Source organism: Sardina pilchardus, chromosome 18 (genome assembly GCF_963854185.1).
Source record: "Sardina pilchardus chromosome 18, fSarPil1.1, whole genome shotgun sequence".
In the NCBI taxonomy this organism is placed as follows: Eukaryota; Metazoa; Chordata; class Actinopteri; order Clupeiformes; family Clupeidae; genus Sardina; species Sardina pilchardus.
Genome location: NC_085011.1, coordinates 21,193,943 through 21,213,942, shown reverse-complemented (window position 1 = coordinate 21,213,942; position 20,000 = coordinate 21,193,943). Strand labels below are relative to the sequence as shown.

Sequence of the window (20,000 nt, the reverse complement as noted above, 5' to 3'; positions counted from 1 at the left end):
TATTAGCGCACGGGGCTGAGTTTGCTCAGTCTGGATGTCATGGATTAAAGTGGGGAAGTTGGAACAGGGTGCGTCGTCTGTGTTTGATGTCCCCAGTCTCCCAACCCAATCCCCCCCCCCCCACACACACACACACTCCCTCGCCCCCCTCCCACCCTCTCCATTTCTCCTCCTGGCGACACGGGTAATTACGTTCCACCGACCACCCCCCCCCCCCCCCTCCCCTTGGCCCTCCCCTGTCCATTATCTTTCAGGAAGGGACGGCAGACCTGTACAATGGGCTATTTTTAGCAGCTGTGTAATATGCTACTGCATCCCAGCCTTTAAGAGGAGAGAAGAGGAGCGGAGAGGAGAGGAGGGGGAGAGGAGGGGGAGAGGAGAGGAGAGAAGAGGAGCGGAGGTGGAGAGGAGAGGGAGAGGAGAGGAGAGGAGAGGAGGGGGAGAGGAGAGAAGAGGAGCGGAGGTGGAGAGGAGAGGAGAGGAGAGGGAGAGGAGAGGAGAAGAGGAGGAGAGGAGAGGAGAGGGGTGCTCTGTCAGCCATAGCATGTGGAGCAGAGAGAACAGGGTGGTGTGTCTGTGCCTTTCCAGGGCCTCGGGGCCAAGCTGCTCTTCACTGTATGAATGCGGAGGGGGAGTGTGCATGGCAGCAGCAGCTGTGGGGAGCCGTGGAGCAATCGTGTTCTGCGCCCACTCCTACTCCCTGCCGTAATTGTGATGGAGCTTGTGGAACGAAAGCCCAAGTCCGCCCTAAACTCATTTCTCTTCTCCCAGCGCTCTCTTTAGCCGATTTCTTTTGCGTGTGCGTGCGGCTGTCTGTGTATACAACGGTATGTTTCAAGCATAGTTTAATGAGTTTTATGAGACCGTGGCATGAAAGTGCGAAAGGGCTCTTGGGGTGAACGGGTCCAGGATCGGCCGCAGAGAACAGGGACGGGCCCGAGGCAAGGCCGGCCGGCGGCCCACTTCGGATGCGGCTCCTTTAGCGGCTGGCCACTGCTCGGCCACACTCGTTTGTCTGCCTGCATATTTTGTGGTCACTCCTTGGCTTTGTCATGGGCAAACTGTGTGTCTGGCCAACGCTGGCACTCCCAGCTGCCCTGAACTGGACTGGCCCCTCTGCCTCAGGGCCTCTGTGCCTGTGTGTGTGTGTGTGTGTGTGTGTGGGTGGGTGTTTGTGTGTGTGTGTGTGTGTGTGTGTGTGTGTGTGTGTGTGTGTGTGTGTGTGTGTGTGTGTGTGTGTGTGTGTGTGTGTGTGTGTGTGTGTGTGTGTGTGTGTGGGTGTCTGTGGATCTCTGGCTGAGTGTGTGTGTGTGTGTGTGTGTGTGTGTGTGTGTGTATTAGGGGCTGACAGCTGCGGTGTTCTGGACTGAGACAGGCCTTGAAGGTAGCGCCCGTTTCACAGTTAACAGCGCTAAAAACCGCGGATTCCCTGGAAACGACAGATCCATAGAGCATTTGCATGACGTTCTAGAGGAGTACCGGGGGGAACACGCACGCCATGCGTGAGCTTCTATTGGACGGTATCTTTAGAACCGTGGCCTGAATTCCAGCTGTTGCCTGTCGGAATGAGAAGACCCTAGGCATGTGTGTTCACGATAGCGACCGCATGCTGCCACGGCCGTGAGCGTCCTACCGCTCGGACACGTCTTACTCACCGGGCGCGAGTTAGCGTGACGCTCGGCTGCGGAGGGGATACCATAGGAAGCGGTCGGAGACGACTCTGTTTTGGACTTTTGCTGGAACTTCCTCCTGGCACCGCAACACAGGGGGGCGACGCCAGAACGCTTCACTCCGCTGGTCTCGCTGCGGTGGACCGGAGTTTTTAGGCAGAGACCGGCATTCCCCGAGAGCCCTCAAGGGTTGTTTTTTGGGTTTTTTGCACTGACCATTGGAAACGACTCGTGACGAGGCGGTGTAATGACTCCGAATAGTTCTGTCAGAAACACTGTTTTCCGAGAGCTCTACCTAATGGAGAACTCATTCAAATGCGTGGCAGGTTCCCAAATATTTCTCTCTCTCCCCGGCCAGACAATGAACAATCAATATCTTTTTTAAAAAATTCCACCTACCCACTGCGTTGTATTGTACTGCCTGCATTTTATATGCACCATTTTATGCTGACCCGGGTTGTTTGGCAATAACAGGCAAAATATTTTTGATATGAAGCTGTCTTAACCTTGAGCAGATTGAGAAGGACTGAATGAGGGGGAAAGAAAAACACTTATCCAGTGCAACATTTGAGCTGGAAACAAGCAATCTTTTATCTAGGGATAAGCAGCCCGGGCCCTGGCGAGCAATTGAGAGAGGACTTGAATGTATGACCTCAGAGATGGAGAGAGAGAGAGAGAGAGAGAGAGAGAGAGAGAGAGAGAATGCTCTCTGTGAAATTGTAAACGCTTTTCAGCGTTGCCAGTCTTTCACTAGGGAAAAAAATAGAATGCCAGCTCTGTGTGTGTGTGTGTGTGTCCGTCCTTGATGGTATACTTGTGGATGGAGATGGGGAGTTTATTTGTACGTATGTTTGAGGGGGGGGGGGGGGGGGTCATGGATTTATAAATCTCTTTTATGCATAGAGGCCATATATGGGAGTTAATCTTATCAAGATGCCATATGGAAACAACAGAGAAATAATCCATTCTGGCCATTGAGAACCATTGACATGGGCTCCTCGATGATGGGCTGATAATGACACAATTCAATGGACAATCTTCGTAAAGCCATAGCATTTGGTCAGAATCTGATGAAAAAACATAATAGTGCTGTCAGCCTGCTTCTGATGTCCTTGAGGTGCTGTTTTACAGAAGACTATGAAAATGTGTAATCCCTTTTGGCCCATGGCAGCGTAAACCCTGCAATGGGCCTCGGTTAGAGGATGAGATGAAGTGAAGCTCTTGTGGCTTCTCTGACCTGATCTAAAAGCCCTCGGCTGGCTCCTACTGTTGACAGAAACGCAGCACAAATGATGTACAGTATCCCATTTTGGTGGCTCTCCACTGTGGTGAAGCAGACAGCATTTAGCCTTGGTTGAATGTCCCCTTTGGATGCTAGTACACAGACACACACACAGACACACATACACACGCACACACACATACATACACACATGTCAATACACACACACAAAGTGATTCCCACCAAACAAAACCACCCCTAGCCCTCTTGCCCCGTCAGTCTCCTCCTGACCCACTGGCACCTCAATAGGGGGCATTTTCCGACCCAGACCTTTCATTGAGCGCTGCCGGCTATGCCACCTATTATATACGTGCTAGAACACCTCCTTCGCCTTACGGCCACTGAAAGGACTCGTCCAGGCGACACTATTAGTGCATTGAATGGTCGCCATCTTGTGTTACGCGTGGCACAGAGTGTCCCAGCATTCCGCCGGGAAACGCAGCGCAGTGTGTAGAATCACCTGCGGGTCGCCCGGCCGACGGCTCGTCAGGCCTTATACGGCATACTGTCTCTATTCTCGCCGTCCCGGGCGGAAGGAACAACGGGCCCTGGGTTCTGAATGGCACCCAGCTGCATGAGGAGAGGGGAGAGGAGAGAGAGACATGCGGTTTATTTATAGAGGCCCAGGCTTTGGGTAAATGGGGCTTTCATCGGAGTTCCCAGGCTTTCTGTTTGAAAGGCTGCTGCTGTGAGGTCACATCCTACTGTGTGCACATGCTGAGGGTAGACCACCTTCTATTTTTGATGTATGTCTTTGTTTCTTTTGTGTGTGTGTGTGTGTGTGTGTGTGTGTGTGTGTGTGCGTGCGTGTGTACTGTATGGGTGTGTTTTTGGTATGAATGTTCAGTGTGTGAGTAAGGAAAAGGAAAAGGAAAAGCTAAAGACAGATAAATACTGTATGTTTATAATCCTTCAAAATCCTTGTAGCACGCCACTGTGACTTCTGTCAAGTCAGAGAGAGAGAGAGAGAGAAAGAATGAGTGACAAAGCTCTAGAGAGAAATCTCTTAATGCTACTTCAATATCCTAACTGCACGCAAATACAGTATATCAAAAGCTTTTGCATGCTTCGTCCCTGTCGTCTCTCTCTCTTTTATTCCATCTCTCTCCCTCCCTCCCCCTCCCTCTTCTCTCTCTCTCTCTCTCTCTCTCTCTCTCTCTCTCTCTCTCTCTCTCTCTCTCTCTCTCTCTCTATCCCTCCCTCTTCTCTCTCTCTCTCTCTCTCTCTCTCTCTCTCTCTCTGTAGCAGGTTGTGTCGTGTCAGCTGCATGTTTGAGCGCACCCCTCCCTCTCTTCCTCCCTCCCACCCCCTCACTCTGCCCTCTCCATTTTCTTCTCTAAATCACAGCCACATGCTTGTTTTCCCCCAACTCCCGTCCAACTCTCCCAGCCTCAGCCTCGGCCTCAGTCAGTCACTGAGCGCTTCCTGTGGTGGTGTGGTAGCGACGGAGGCTCTCACGCCCGCGTGCTCTAATCCAACGTGGCTGATGCGGTGAACACAGAGCCAGTGACCCCTGCGTCCACCCTCCTCTGATGGTGGTAGATCAGGCAGACCTCACCGCCTCCTCCTTAGACCCCCCCCCCCCCACACACACACACTTCTCAGGACTCTGCTCTCCTGCCCTTGCCTCATTAGCTACCTTTCCATCCCACACACACACACACACACACACACACACGCGCGCACACGCACTGTCACACTTTGTGCGAACGCAATTATGTGCGGCCACTATTACACTGTCTTCATGTGTGTGGAGCTCACACTGTCACACACACGTTTGATTCTTTTAGTTGAACTTGTAAACACAGATTCAAGCACCAACACAGTATCCAAATGTTAATAAAAAAACCTATTCTACTACGAAGACAATACATACACACACACACACACACACACACACACACACACACACACACACACACACACACACACACACACACGCGCAGAGGCTGTATCTTAAACCACCTACACTACTTTCACACTTCAAATGCTTAGATTACAGTGTAGATATTGGGGCAATAATAACCATCGAGAAGTGGGCACCACGGATGTAAGTGCTCAACACACATCTGACGGAACTAGTGTACTGATGGAAGTATGTGGTTAGAGACACAGCCACAGATTCACAAACAAAGACATACACACACAGTATATCACATCAGCTTCCATCAGATTCCAGCCCTTCCCCAAGCAAGCATCATGGAAGTGAGGGTTGCATCAAATGACCGGATACCATCTTGTGTTTGTCTCCTCCCTCCCCCCTCCGGCTTTCATGTTTGTCAGGTGCTTCCATACCTGTCTTTTTCTCTTCCATCCAAACACAGTCCTTCTGTCATCTCCCTCTTCCTCTTCCTCTTCCTCCTCCCATTCTTCCTCTACCTCCACCTCTTGCTGCAGATTCTTCTGCTGCTGTTTGTCTTTCGTTTTCCTAGCGCTGCCTGTCATAAATAGCCTCCCATGCACACTGCAGATTGGCTTTGGAGTGTCAGTCACCACTCATGATTCCAGTTGCCATAATGAGTCCTGATGTGTCTTGTCTGTCTGTCTGTCTCTTGGGAACACTGATGAGAAACTACAAATACCTCTCTCATATTTCTGACGGTCTCACTCAGCAGTTTCTGTCTTTCCCATCTCACTCTCTCTCTCTCTCCCTCTCTCCCTCTCTCTCACACATACACTCACTTTGTTTTCCATTCACTTCACTCCAAAGAAGCTTCACTGGAGTAGCCATATCATTGCACAGACACGCTTGCCAAGTCGTGTGAAATAGGGGTGTAAAATGTGTGGGGAGAAAAGAAGCCATAAATTAACAACTCTCTCTCTCTCTCTCTCTCTCTCTCTCTCTCCTCAGACGTCTGCGTCCGGCAGCCTGTCCCCGCGGCGCTCGCTCTACCGCACGCTGTCGGACGAGAGCGTGTGCAGCAGCAACAGGAAGGGCTCGTCCTACTCCAGCTCGCGCAGCTCCATGCTGGACCAGGCCATGCCCAGCGACATCCTCTTCAGCTCCACGCCAGCCTACCACAGCACGCTGCCCCCCAGGATGGGCATCTGCCAGCCCGGCTCCAACCTCAGGAGTGAGTCCCCCTCCCTGCATTACCTAACACAGGCTAATGCAAGTTAGGCTAAAGGGCCGTTCACACCAAGAACGATAACTATAATCAAATATCTCTCTCGTTAATATGAATGACTACGTTCACACATAAACTATAAAACGATAACGACACGAAGAACGATATTGTTGGGGATCACTTTCAGAGCGATTTTGAGAATGATAAAAAGCTAACAGCCAATCATAACCCATCACATTTTAGCCATTGCATTTATTAACATGAGGAGAGATTTTTATCGTTGGTCGGTGTGAACACTTTTATCGTTATGTTTATAGTTATCGTTCTTGGTGTGAACGGCCCTTAACACTGCTGAATACAATATTAGCTGTAGACCAGGCTGATATATGTTTAACACTGGTGGCTGTAGAGTGCATAGAACTGGTGCAGTAAGCATTCACTACAGTTATTGACTGGTGCAGTAGAGGAAATAATGTATTTTTAGAGTCAAGGGATATAGTTGGGTCGAGGTTGTCTAATGAGACCCACATAACCAGACTAGAGTCCTTTTGTACTGGCATATTGATTCAGCTTCTTGACCGATCTTGCTAAGTGATTGATGGTCAGTTAATTGACTTGTCAAATGGCCATTTGATGTGTCAGTAGCTAGTGAAGATTGAAGACCTGGGGGTCCTACTTGAAATTGATCTGGGCTAGAGAAATGTACAATTTGCATTGTGTTATATGAAATTGCATCACACACACACACATGTATTGAGGTGTTTCCACACTGCCTCGTCTATATGCAAAATGGTGCGTGGCAGCTCGCCATGTGCGTTTGATGTGCAGTTGCATACACGCTGAGATGTGGATGTGAAGTCAGTGGAACATGGGGAAAATCAAAGTGCACGTGTTTCTGTATGAGAAACGGTGTGTTTGGCGCGTCTTCTAACGGGCTCCAGCAGTATATTTGCCGTGCATTAACACACACACACGTTGAGACGTCAGTCAGTGGAATGTGTCAGTGTGCGGTTCATGCCTAGTGGTGGGTGTTCTATTCGCGGCTTTGATTAGCGCGTCACCCCGCCGCACCTATAGTACTGTAGTACGCACCAGAAACCTTCGCCGGCAAGGAAGCGCCTGGCATATGCTCGCTTCGCGTCGCCGACGACAGTGACAGCGCGCGGCGAAACGGGCCTCACTCGACCGTGCCGTTAATTAAAAGCAGCGGAGGAAACACTTTGTCGCCCGCACACGGCGCACGTTCGGCGCGCGTGTGAAGCAGACACCTGTCACAGTCGAGCCGCTTCACTGGCGGAGCAGAGTGAATATGGATGAGCTGAAGGAACCAGGCAGGCTCGGTGGCCTGAATCGCCTGTACTGACTTGTAATGATCCACCGATTTTGTTCGGTGTCCTATTGATTCAGACAGCGACCGGTGCAATTTGTCTTTTGTCAAAATGGCAGCCTTACATTGGACACATGATGTAATACTACAGTATTTTGTCAGACCAGGTGGATCGCATATCACATCAGAGTATCACACCATTGTTAATTAAGCCAGACACTTCAGTTTAGAAATCACCATAATGGTTTATGTCATGGATTTTAACATTCCTTGCATGGTATTCCTTGTGGTATCTACTATGAGAATATACACCACTCTCCTCTCCACCTCTCTCCCTCCCTCCCTCTCTCTCTCTCTCTTTCTCTCTTTCCTTTTCCTGTGTCTGTCCTCGTGTCTCCGATGTCTGACTGTCCTCCCAAGTTGTTTTGCTGTGCATGTGAGCGGTGTAAAAGAGAGGAGATTGATTGTGAAAGACCCTCCGTCCTCCACTCCCACCGTAGCCATCATCCCTGATGGAGGCCTGATTGCTGCTGACAGCTTGTTCAGTGGCTGTTTTCACTCCCCCCCCCCCCCTCCCCTCTCTCTCCCCTCCTCGTCTCCTTTCCTGGCTCTTTACCCTCCTCTGGCCACAGAATACCTGGGCAATTTGGGCATGTGTACCGGGCTCCGAGGAGCAGGAGGCGGGCTGGCGGAGGGACAAAAGCTTCACCTGAAATGTCAATCGGAGCTCACCAGGCGCTCACTTAAAAGGCTCTTAAGATGTCCGTCTATGCGGCAAGAGAGAGGGGGAGAGGTGGGGAGGTGGAGAGGGGAAGGCAGGCAGTGATGACTGTAAACAAGAGAGCTACTTTGATTTAAAGTTGTTGTGCTGCTCCCTGCTCCTATCGCAAACACACACATACTTACTCGCTCACTCTTCCAATCTCTCTCTCACACACACAGACGCTCACAAAACACGCAGAGATAAACAACAATTGCACATTCAGATGCTAGCACGGCCGGGCTTCATCACACTGGTCACTCTCTGAGGCGGTTAGCTGGCCAAGCGTAGACGTGTGAGGGCAACTCTCGAGCGCCGTGTCAGTCAGCCGATGACTCAAGCGGGAAGTGGACTTCTGCATCACGGGCTCGGAGCACGCTTACACGCTTTATGCAAATGTCGTCATCAGTAAAGTCTCCATGGACTGCCCACGCATGACCAAACGTTTTGTGTCGGCACAAAGTACTGGAGACCCACAGATAAAGTGAATCAAGGTTGATTAGACTACCAGCATTGGTATCACAAATTACAGTAGATAGAGGAGAATATAGTTATAAAGGGGCAGAAGGACATCTTTAAATAAAGAAGTCCTTGCAGTAGATTCACATGACCCAGAAATATGGTTTCTGACCCTGTCATTGAGTGATTTTAGTGTGTGCAATTTTGCTACACAACAGCAAAATTAGGATGCTACGTACGCATCCACTTTTACATGAACACAGACGTTTTAGCCTATAGACCTGAGTGGGCTGACAGGAGCCTAAGCACTGCTACTGCTTCAGAGTTAGAGCCATCAGACCCAAAGCACTTAATAGACACACACACACACACACACACACACACACACACACACTCATACACACACACACCTATATTACTGTATGCCCCACGGGACAGGAGAGGGTTTTTAAATTGACTCGCGCATCATTTTGTAATTTATTGAAGCGCCACGGTGATTTCTCCTGGGTGTTGTGGGTAACCGAACTGTCAAGAATACCTTGTAGACTTTATTCTGATTAGCTTTTTACCCTCTCACCGCATCACCCCCCTTTTATGAAATACAGTAAGAGCCCAAACTCTGGTTACTGGGATTAGAGGCGTACCACAATATTTTCTGAAGCCATCATCCCTGAAGCAGAGCCACCGTAGCAGAGCTATGAGCTATAGATAAGAGTGTCCACCGTGCAGTCTGCTCCATCAGGCTGACCACAAGTCTGACCTGTCTGTCCCCCCCGCAGATGAGTTCTGGTTCTCCGACGGCTCCCTCGCCGACCGCGCCAAATTCACAGACCCGGGGCTCATGCCCCTGCCAGATGTGGCCTCCGACCTGGACTGGTCGCACCTGGTCGATGCAGCACGGGCCTTCGAAGGTACGTGGAAACAACCCCCAAACCCCCCCACCCCACTACCCCCCCCCCCTCTTTCCCATTTCGGCGCACCCCACATGCCACTGCGCTTGGGGGTTTGTGTGTCCGAAAGAACGCGCGTCATGTTCTGCCATGTACGCTGCGCGAAGGGGTCGGAAAAAGATGACTAAAAAAAATGACACCCAAAAAAGATGACTAAAAAAACGCCACACAAGGCTTTGGGGGTTTTTGAAAGGATAAGTGTCCATTTTTGGGGGAGCTGGGATACTCAGCCAATTTTGGCACCATAAACCCAGCAAGACGCCACTCAGGAAGAGCGCGCTAACCACTGCTGTCTGCAATTAAGCACTCAGCCGCCAGTTGTGGGTAATTGCCGGCCCTCCAGCGCCTCTGGCTATTAGCATGTAAAAGCTTGGAGTGTGTGTGTGCGTGTGTGTATGTGAGAGAGAGAGACAGAGAGAGATAGAGAGAGAGTGTGTGTGTGTGTGTGTGTGTGTGTGTGAGAGAGAGAGGGAGAGAGAGAGAGAGAGAGAGAGAGAGAGAGAGAGAGAGAGAGTGTGTGTGTGTGTGTGTGTGAGAGAGAGAGAGAGAGAGAGAGAGAGAGAGAGAGAGAGAGTCAGGGAGACAGTTCCAGATATGAAATTGTGAAAATGTCCATTATCACTTTCCAGTCTCATTACGTACTGTATCCATTTGACCTTTCTGTTGCACATGTTACGTTGTTGCCTCCTTTTCTATCTCCCTCTCTCTTTTATAGATGTTGCTTCTTTTGGCTTGACACTCGCCGTTGATGAAATATGGTTGAATATTGTTATGTTCATGTTACATTGTCTGGTAGAGGTTTTGGGACCATAGTTTGCATAACGTTAGTATTTGTCTCAAAGGCAGTGTTTTAAGGTTTATAGGGCTTAATGCATTCCAACTTTATGTAACGTATGCACATCCAAATTTGGTGTGACAGAGGTATTTGCTCACAGTTCAGTCGAGATAACAGCAAAACCAAGTACCATTTGCCCAGGATATACTGTACCTAGCATGTCCAGTGTTTTAACAGTAAGCACTTAAAAGCAAGCATCCATCTCTGAGAGCAATTCCAATCTCACATTAAAGGCTCTAAATGATTCAGCTGAGTAGCGAACGTGATGGCTTTTGAACAGCACACTGACGGTGCACACAGAGTGAAACATGCAGTAGGGTTTTCTCTCATCGCTGAAATGCCCTCCCATACGCCACGCTTTGCTGTTTTAAATCCCATAGTCACCCAGTGCTGTGTGAGCAGCACTAAAGATGAGTCTAACAGATGATTCTACAGTGGATTCAGAGAGAGAGTGAGAGAGAGTGGGAGAGAGATGATAGACAGATAGAGAGAGAGGTGTTAGAGGAGTGTGAGAGATGGAGAGAGGGGCATAAGAGAGTGTGAAAGCAGAAGAGAGGAGAGGAGTGTCTCGTGCAGATCTGTCATGTTAGCACTAATCTTCTATTAGCCAGTGCAAACTGGCCTGCTTTTTTAGACCATTAAGAGATACTGGCATAGTGGTCTAAGAGCTTTTTCTCTCACGCCTTAAATCTCTCATCCAGCTCACTCAAACCTCTGTCTTACGTCTCTCTCATTCTCTGTATCTGTGCGTATGTGTCTCTCTGGCTTTTTTCTCTCTGGCTCTCCCTGGAGTGTTTCGTTTACTGTATCTTGGAAAACCGAGAGAATACCGTACATAAAACACACCCGTTAACCCTTCACTCCACAATGCTTTTAGTGGCTCCATGCTAGAAAGCTTTGAAACCTTGTACTCTCTCTCTATCTCTCAGGCACACACACACACTCACACACTCATGCGCACACTGATAGCAATGTTGTTATAAAGGTGCAGTTGTGTTTCTGTAGCCGCAAAAGGCGGTATGACTTCCAAAAAAATCTAAATTGAGGCCTTTTTGAGAGCACCAGCCACACAGAAGCCAAGACTTACAGGCAAGTCATGTAGATGTTCACTCCTGGAAGCACGGTGCTCTGTAGTTCAGCTGTCAACAAAGGCCACCTCGAGGTCACTGATTCACCAGGCCAGACGCTTCTAAGAGGGATTCTGCGTTGTTTGTTTATTTTTGCTCGCTTGCTTGTCTGCTGGTTTATTTGTCAGCTGGTGTAGGTGTCTTGAAACATGTGGCCTGGATGAACACCAGCTGTATTTGCACACAAGAGTGTAGCAAGACACGCAAACACACACACACACACACACACACAAACACACATGACCTGTGACCGACAAGTTAGCAAAAGTGTGAGAGGCACAGGCCTTCATGAATAATACACGCTTGCCTAAATCTCTTTCCGTGTTGCCCTGGTTGCTGCCCACGGCTGTCTTTTAACGCTGCGCAGAAATCAGAGGGCCGGATGCCACACAGCCCCTAATTGGCTGCGGGGCGACTGCCTCTCACGGCAACCACATTGCCATGCCAGCAGCCCAGCCACTGATGAGTTCAGTGCTGAGGCCTCATCACAAGCAGAACCCCCCCCCCCCCCCCCCAACACACACACACACACATACCCCTCCATCGCCACACGCTTACTGCTGTGTGTGTGTGTGTGTGTGTGTGTGTGTGTGAGAATCTGGAGTGCCTGAGAAGCTCCATGGTGTTTATAAATATTTGGACTGTATTGCCTTTTGACTGGGTCGGGATTGTTGAGCATTTGCTTAGCCAAGCAGACGCAGTTGCCCGGTCAGTCTCGTGGAAGCAATCGCTGCTAAGAAATGGCGCTGCACAACACAGCACACCACGCCGCACAGCTCCGAGAGAGAGAGGAGAGTGGGCAAGGGACAGAGACTGAGAGAGAAGTTGCTAAAGGGGGGGGGGGGACATTGGCTACTGTACTACAGCCTTTCAACTGATTGCATGTGTGGACTGCCCACCACCTCCTAGCCTTTTGGCTGTGCAGAGGAGCAGAATGAAAGAGTTGAGGGGGTATATTAAATTCATATCAGTAGTTGAAGTTGTGACTTCTTCCAGAACCGATGATGACTTGTTTATTCTCTTTTGTCAGGCAATGTGTTTTCGTTTATGATCCATTTGTGCTGGATAGGATGTGGCATGTGACTCTGTAAGTGTAGTGCTGCTTTTGGCTATTTTGGATGTTTAGACGCTTGTCCCCTCATTTATCGTGGCTTTGTAAACTTATATATATCATGACGTCAACTTCAACTAATGTTGCGCTCGGTTGTTTCATGCAAAAAGAACACAGCAGTTCAATTTGCATCCAAGAAAACAACTGTCACAACTGTCAGGCATAGAACAAGTAGAGAAAGTTTCATCAAATTGAAATTCACTGTGGAGGAAAGCTGAATTAATGATGCCGCAATGCTTCTCCTAAACAGAAACAAATCGAGTCACACTAAACATCAACCTGCAGTCTACACACTGTGCCTCGACTGCTCTACAGCTCTGGAGTTGGATTGAGAAACCTAGAACACCTCAGCATTACTGCCAATCTCCCCCAAAAAAGAGCTTTGTCACTGGTAAGCTGGGGCTTAGTGTGACGTATTAAAAAAAAAAAGCCTTGCAGTCAAAATCCTTCAATCGTGTGACAATCAAGGCATTTTTCTCCTCAGCCACCAGCTCAGAGGTACAGTAAGATCTGCCTTCTCTGTTTCTGAGTAGATTTCTTGTTTAGAAAATGCTTTTGGGGCGTTAATGAAATGCAAAAAATGTGCCTTAGTCTTTATACACGGCAAGCCGTCATATTGGCATGGGCAGAAGGGGGGAGGGTCCTAAAGGTTGTTCTCATCAGTGGCATAGTGCCAGCAGCAGGCTCTCCTGCGGGAACTTTCCAGATCTCTTGATCTCTCACGACCGAGAAGGTGGTACAGCGCACACCTCTCCCCGTCGTGCTACGGCTCGCTATTACCGCGCGGAGCTATTTCACTCATTTCATCATCCTGCGGTCGCGTCTCGCAGAGCGACTCTCTGACATGAAGCCAGGGGAAGGAGACAGGAGTCAAGCCAAGAGGCTGTCAGTTGCCAGGCGCCTGCTGCTGTAGCACCAGAGTCTCTGCTGGGTCCCCCCCCTCCAGCTCCCTTTTAACCTTATGTGACAGGACATGGTACCGAGACTGATGAGGAGACATTTGGGGATTGGGGGGGGGTTGGATCCTTAATGTAAAGCTAAGACGGAGCTCTGAAATGCACAAATATAGATGCGTGTGTGTGCGTGCGGGTGTGCATGCATGCATACATGTGTGCATGCATGTGTGTGTGTGTGTGTGTGTGTTCATTGTGCTTTCATTAATAATATTGCAGCCAAACATGAATGCTCTTCGCTAGTCTCATAATGAGGGCTTTGGTCATGGTTTGGTCATGTACTGCACATGTCTGTTTTGTGTGTGGGGTGTCTGCTACAGTATGTGTGTGGGGTGTCTGTTATGTGTGTGGGGGGTGTCTGTTACAGTATGTGTGTGGGGTGTCTGTTATGTGTGTTGATGTGATCTGGTTGGTTGACCCCTGCAGACCAGCGCGTGGCGTCCTTCTGCACCATGACGGACATGCAGCGGGCCGAGGCTCTGCAGATCTCCCAGGAGCTGACCAGGAGGGTGGCCGCCGCTGAGGGAGCCGCATTGCAGGCTGGGTAAGGACCCACGCCGCTCACACCCACCCCTAAATACACCCCTCTATATGTAGAGCCTTTCTACAAGAAAAACAAGAACAATGCTTGAACGTTCTATTTTGCTCCCAAACTACTTCCGCTGCATTAAGATAACATATGGAATGTTAGAACGGAAAACCTTGTGGGAATACCTATGACCCTCATAATGGAGCTCTCTTGAAGCGGTCTATACTGTCTTTTCTCCTCCTCCCTCTCTCCTTCTCTCTCTCTCTCTCCCTCTCTCTCTCTGTAAATCTCTTGCAGCTTCTCTTCATCTCTGTCTCTCTTACTCTCGCTCTACAGATCTTGTTAGCTCTCTTTCTGCAATGCCATGATGGGCAAGAGCCGTCATCTGCTGCGATTTCTAGACATGCCCCCATGCCTGACACTTAGTTGACTGTGTAATAGAGACATATAGCTTGTGTCAATTTGCTCTCTCTCTCTCTCTCTCTCTCTCTCTCTCTCTCTCTCTCTCTCTCTCTCTCTCTCTCTCTCTCTCGTTCTCTCTAACTTCCATTTTGTGTCTTCAGGGAAACCTCTCCTGCCACTCTGACAGGCAAAGTCAACCAGCTGGAGGTGATTCTGAGGCAGCTGCAGTACGACCTGAGAAAGGTAGCATTTTCAACACACACACACACACACACACACACACACACACACACACACACACACACACACACACACACACACCTACTCTCATAAACAAGCACACACACAGGCATGTCTGCACACTGATCGAGCCATGTTCCCTCTGCCCGTAGCGTTTTTTTTTTTCTACACCTGTCCCCGCATCCCATTTCTGCCACGGTCACTTAGTTCCCAGTCTGTCACACACAGGTGGACGGCGGTTGTGTGCGCCGAGTGAATTTTAGGAAGGGCTTCACAATGGAACGCCGCCGTTGGCACGCTTTGAGGAAAGGGCACAAACAGGAAGGCACGGCTGTAACAATGCTCAGAGGCGTACTCACTCACAGTGGCCGGCTCAGGGTGACGTGCTACCGCCATATTGTCCACGTCAGGTCTTCAGCGCCCCATTTTCGCTCTATTATTCGACACTTGGCTTGAGTACAAACAAAAAGCCAAATAATGAACAGGAAAAAAGCACATGCTCACACCTGTCACTAAATGAGTTAGCATATGAGTCTTCTGTATACTCATGTGATGTATCCTCATGTTCATGTTCTCTGTGGTAAGATACTGTGTATTTACCAATAGATTTATGCCAATATCCTGTATCCTGTCCAATATATTTATTAAGAATTTCCTTTTTGCTTTTTATGGTATTGATAACTCTATCATTATCCATTCTTGGTATTTTGATTGCCAAACATACACTCGATGCTACAGTATATAGAATATATGTACATGTTACTCATTTCTAATCAAAATCTAGATGTTGTGTCTGTTTCTACTACTACCGTATATGTAGAGGGTACCATCACACCACTGATACAGAGTCCTACAATTTAGTAGGGTCAGACTTTGTGCACCAGTCTATCCTAAAGATATCCACTATCCATTAACATCAAATACATAAAATGAAGGGATATCTATTTATCTGTCTGTCTGTCTGTCTGTCTGTCTGTCTGTCTGTCTGTCTGTCTGTCTGTCTTATCTATCTATCTATCTATCTATGCATCCATCTAATGTACTGTATGTCTGTATGTATGTCTGTACATTATCTGCATATTAGCTGTGTGTATGTGTGTATGTGCGCTGATGTGTTCCCGTGGTTCTGTGTGCGCCTCCTCAGGAGAAGGAGGACAAGGCCATCCTGCAGGAGGAGGTGCAGCACCTGAGGCAGGACAACATGCGCCTGCAGGAGGAGAGCCAGACGGCTGCCGCCCAGCTGCGCAAGTTCACCGAGTGGTTCTTCAACACCATCGACAAGAAGCCCTGAGCCACAACCACCCCCTCACACACACACAAACATACACACCAACACACATACACACACACACACACACACACACACACACACACACACCAACACACACACACAAACATACACACCAACACACACACACACATACACACAAACGCACACACAGACACACACACACCTCTATTCATCCCCCAGGGCAGGGAAGAGGAACCTTTAGGGAGAACCGCTGAAAGAACCCTTGAAAGTAGACATCACTTTTATAGAGAAAGAAAAACTCCTCAAGCCCAAGATGGGGTCTCACAGGCACTCAGCTACCCCTCTCCCTCAAGCGTGCGCGCACACACACACACACACACACACACACACACACACCACGCATCTCACACACACACACACACACACACACACACACACATACACCACGCATCTCACACACACACACACACACACACACTCGACCAACATTATACCAGAGGAACTGTCTGCTCAGAGAGATCTTGAGACGTGCTGAGGGAAAACTGTCTGTGTGCGCGTGTGTGTGTATGTATGTGTGCTTCTGTGCACTCACAAGCATATGTTGTTGTGTCTGAGGGCTTTTGTCTGTGTCTGTGTCTGTGTGTCTGTGTGTCTGTGTGTCTGTGTGTGTGTGTGTGTGTGTGTGGGGGTGTGTGTGTGTGTGTGTGTGTGTGTGTGTGTGTGTGTGTGTGTGTGTGTGTGTGTGTGTGTGTGTGTGTGTGTGTGTGTGTGTGTGTGTGTGTGTGTGTGTGTGTGTGTGTGTGTGTGTGTGTGTGTGTGTGTGTGTGTGTGTGTGTGTGTATGCCCCTCATGGGACAAATCATTGAGGAAAACCCCATTGCTTGAATTGCCCCTCCAGCCATGGAATGTATGAGGTAGTTCCCCTTCCTCTACCAGCATTGTGAAGCTGGTGTATGAGGGAGCCGTGTTTCCTATGGGCGCGTGTGTACACAAGTACATACATTCACACATACATGCATACGTTCACACATACATTCATACAGATGAATACACACCCACACACACACACGATTTCAGAGCACAGAGATGGATGGATAAGCAAGCAGATGGAATGTACTGGACACGATGAAGTGGTACTTAGTTTCTGCTGGCTGTGAAAAGAATGATCGGACAGAAGAAATCTTCAAAGCACATTGGGAAAGGAATTGAACAAAAAAAAAAATGAATGTAATCCAAGACCTACCTTTGCCGGACATCTCAATCCCAGATCCCAATGTCACCCTCTTTAAAAGTTTTTTTTCTTTTTTGTTTTGAGGTGTCCTCTTCACCCCAACCAAACATTGTACAATAGAATCATTGGCAGTTAACATTAATGTTTGAAGAGTAACAAGGTGCTCTCTCCATAGCCGGCGTTTCATATATATATTTTAAATATATATGAATTATATCTGTGTTGGTTTTTTTGTCAGATAGTTTCTATCCACTGTCGCCATGTCCTAGCAATAAAACGTGGTAGTAGCAGAACTGTATAGCCTAAAGGTTAGCATAAAACAAATGTGAGTTCCTGTCAAGTTTCGCTTGTATTTATTTTACCAAGAGGAGACTGTGCCTAAAAAAGAATAAACAGTGTATGGATTGTTTTCTCATGCTTTTATTTTGTTTTTTTTTGTTGTTGTTTTTTTTGGTTACTTGTTTTGTTTTACTGTTGTTTTTGTTTTTTTCAACACTTGCCTTGTCCGTGGCTCGCTGAACTCAATGTGTGTGTGAGTGTATGTGTGTGTGAGTCTGTGTGTTGAGTGTGTGTTGTCCATCTCTGCAGGAACCGGTCTTATGCAGTCATTTTCACAGCGAACCACCACTCACAATGCCAAAATGTGTCGATCTGTTGTACAGAAACTTTGATGAAGTGTCTTGTATTTAACACCATTATTTAAGCTTATTTAACCTCAAATTGTTTATTTTATTAAAAAAATGTTTTGTTTTTGATTTTCTGCACTAAAAGGAGTAGCTTTGTCTATAGGCTGTATTGTGCATAGCGTGCCAGAGCTACATTGAAACATAGATCTATATAAAAAGGAGTTGTTCTTTTTTCCATTCCAACATTTGGACGCTGCTAGAATACAGTCTGTTGTTTGTATGCTTTTACAAATGTCTTTCTCTGTAAAATTGTTTCATTTGAGATGGGACGTTGGTTGCTTTTTTAAAATAAATGTAGTATGTAAAACACTTGCTGAATAAGAAATGTTTTTTCTCTCTCTCTCTCTCTGTCAGGGTACAGTTAATTGAAGATAGATATCTGAATTCAAAGGGTTGTGATTGGGTCCCTGCTGTGTGTAGTTCATTGGTCCATCCCATCTGAGTCATTGACTGGCTTTGCAATGCTACAGCCATTTACTCAATTCGGTGGGCACGATGGAAATGCGGTTGCCATGGGTGTTGTTGCCATGGATGCAGCCTATTCAATGTAGTGCCCATGAGAGACCCTTGAAGGGGGGAAGGAAAAATGTGTTTGGTTGGAATGGTGCGAACTCTGAGGAGAGACGCATGGTGCCTCCGTAGTCGAACATGTCATCTATAGTGTATACACAAATCAAATCGAGAGTCTCTCAAATGTTGCATTTTATTTCTGTATTGTTCCAGAACTCTCCATTGAAGTGTAGAACAATGTGGTCGAGAAAAAGCCTGATCATTACGACCACCATAATGTCCAACTGACGCATACTCAAATCAGACCCAGCATGATTCATAAAACTCTCACTTTTTTCACTTTCTCTTTCACCGCCTTTATCGAAAGGAATTGGTCTCTAAAAGCTAGCTCTTTCACCTCATAATAAATACCTCACCTGTTTAGATCAACTGCTTCCTAGCTTCACCCTTCACCATTCCAGTTTGGCCAAACCAGGCTGATACAGTATGCTCGTGGCTGTCTGCCTTTGGTCTGACGTCTGAGTAGGAAGTCCTGAACATATTCCACATCAACTATAGATCACTACGCAGAAAGACAAATCAGCCTCTCGTTGGCAGACGCGTGCCATAAATCCGTCTCCGTTTTCGAGATTCCTATTACAACATCAGAGCAGGCTACAGGATTGAAGTGGTGCACTGGGGAAAATGCTGTGGAATTCTTTCAGATGGGAGCATAAAGTCAGACATAAAGAAATTAAGGGGAGAAAATGGCTTGAGGGAGGCCCGGATGAGCCACCACATTCCCATAATGCTCCAGCTCAGCTCAGGGAATGCTGGGAAAGGCCAAGGATCAAGGGAAATGTTACCAGTTGGCACATGTGCTTGCAAGCTGGGCTAACCAGGAGCGGGTTAGTGTACTGGTCGGGTTGGGGGTGTCTTTCATAGAGCTGCGTGTTTGTGTGTACTGTATGTGTACGACTCAAGCTGACTAAGCTGCAAGGAGTCATGCTTTGAGGAGACCACATAAAGTTCTGACACACAAAAAGTGGTTAAGATTCCCACCAGAAAACACATGTTGAAGCACATAGGATCACTAAACACTCCCGATTGATGATTTTGGACGAGAATTGTTTTCCCCCTACGAGCAATGTCAAGTGTTTTGTGCTGAGGTTTTATCAGGAGTCATCTGTGACATCATCAAGCCAAGCTACCCAATCACAATCGACCAACCGCTAGCGTCTTTGCCCAGCTATTCAGACTCCTCCGCCCTGTCAATTCATCCGTCCAAGCCTCGTGTCATACCAGATGAAGAGGCCTTGACACCAACCACTGGATGTAGCAGTTAATATTGTCACGGAAAATACAAGCAGATTTTTGCATCTTTCGTGTGTGGTAAATTGGATTCAGGTAGAGCTAGATTACCTCAGAGATTTCCAATTACGCCTCCCAAATGAACTGCTTTTTGCACCGCTTACACGCCGAACTCCCGCTGACAATGCAGAATTATGCCGAACAAACGCACACTGGTGGATATGTTGTGACAAGATGACAGATGCAGTTTCTCCTCTATAGGGATACACTGACAGTCATTGAATAATTTATTTTGCACGATTATCTGCTTTTTTGGGC

General features: G+C 48.0%; 1 protein-coding gene across 1 annotated transcript in view; it reads left to right on the top strand.

Moving 5' to 3' along the window:
- The window catches only part of LOC134064123 (signal-induced proliferation-associated 1-like protein 2), a 72,838-nt gene extending 54,668 nt beyond the window's left edge, over window positions 1-18,170 (top strand). The window contains exons 17-21 of the mRNA XM_062519931.1: window positions 5,804-6,026; window positions 9,346-9,477; window positions 13,969-14,086; window positions 14,635-14,716; window positions 15,858-18,170. Of these exons, the coding sequence (XP_062375915.1) occupies window positions 5,804-6,026; window positions 9,346-9,477; window positions 13,969-14,086; window positions 14,635-14,716; window positions 15,858-16,004 (702 nt within the window). The 3' untranslated portion in view covers window positions 16,005-18,170. The remainder of the gene's footprint in view (window positions 1-5,803; window positions 6,027-9,345; window positions 9,478-13,968; window positions 14,087-14,634; window positions 14,717-15,857) is intronic.
- Window positions 18,171-20,000: the final 1,830 nt, after the last annotated feature.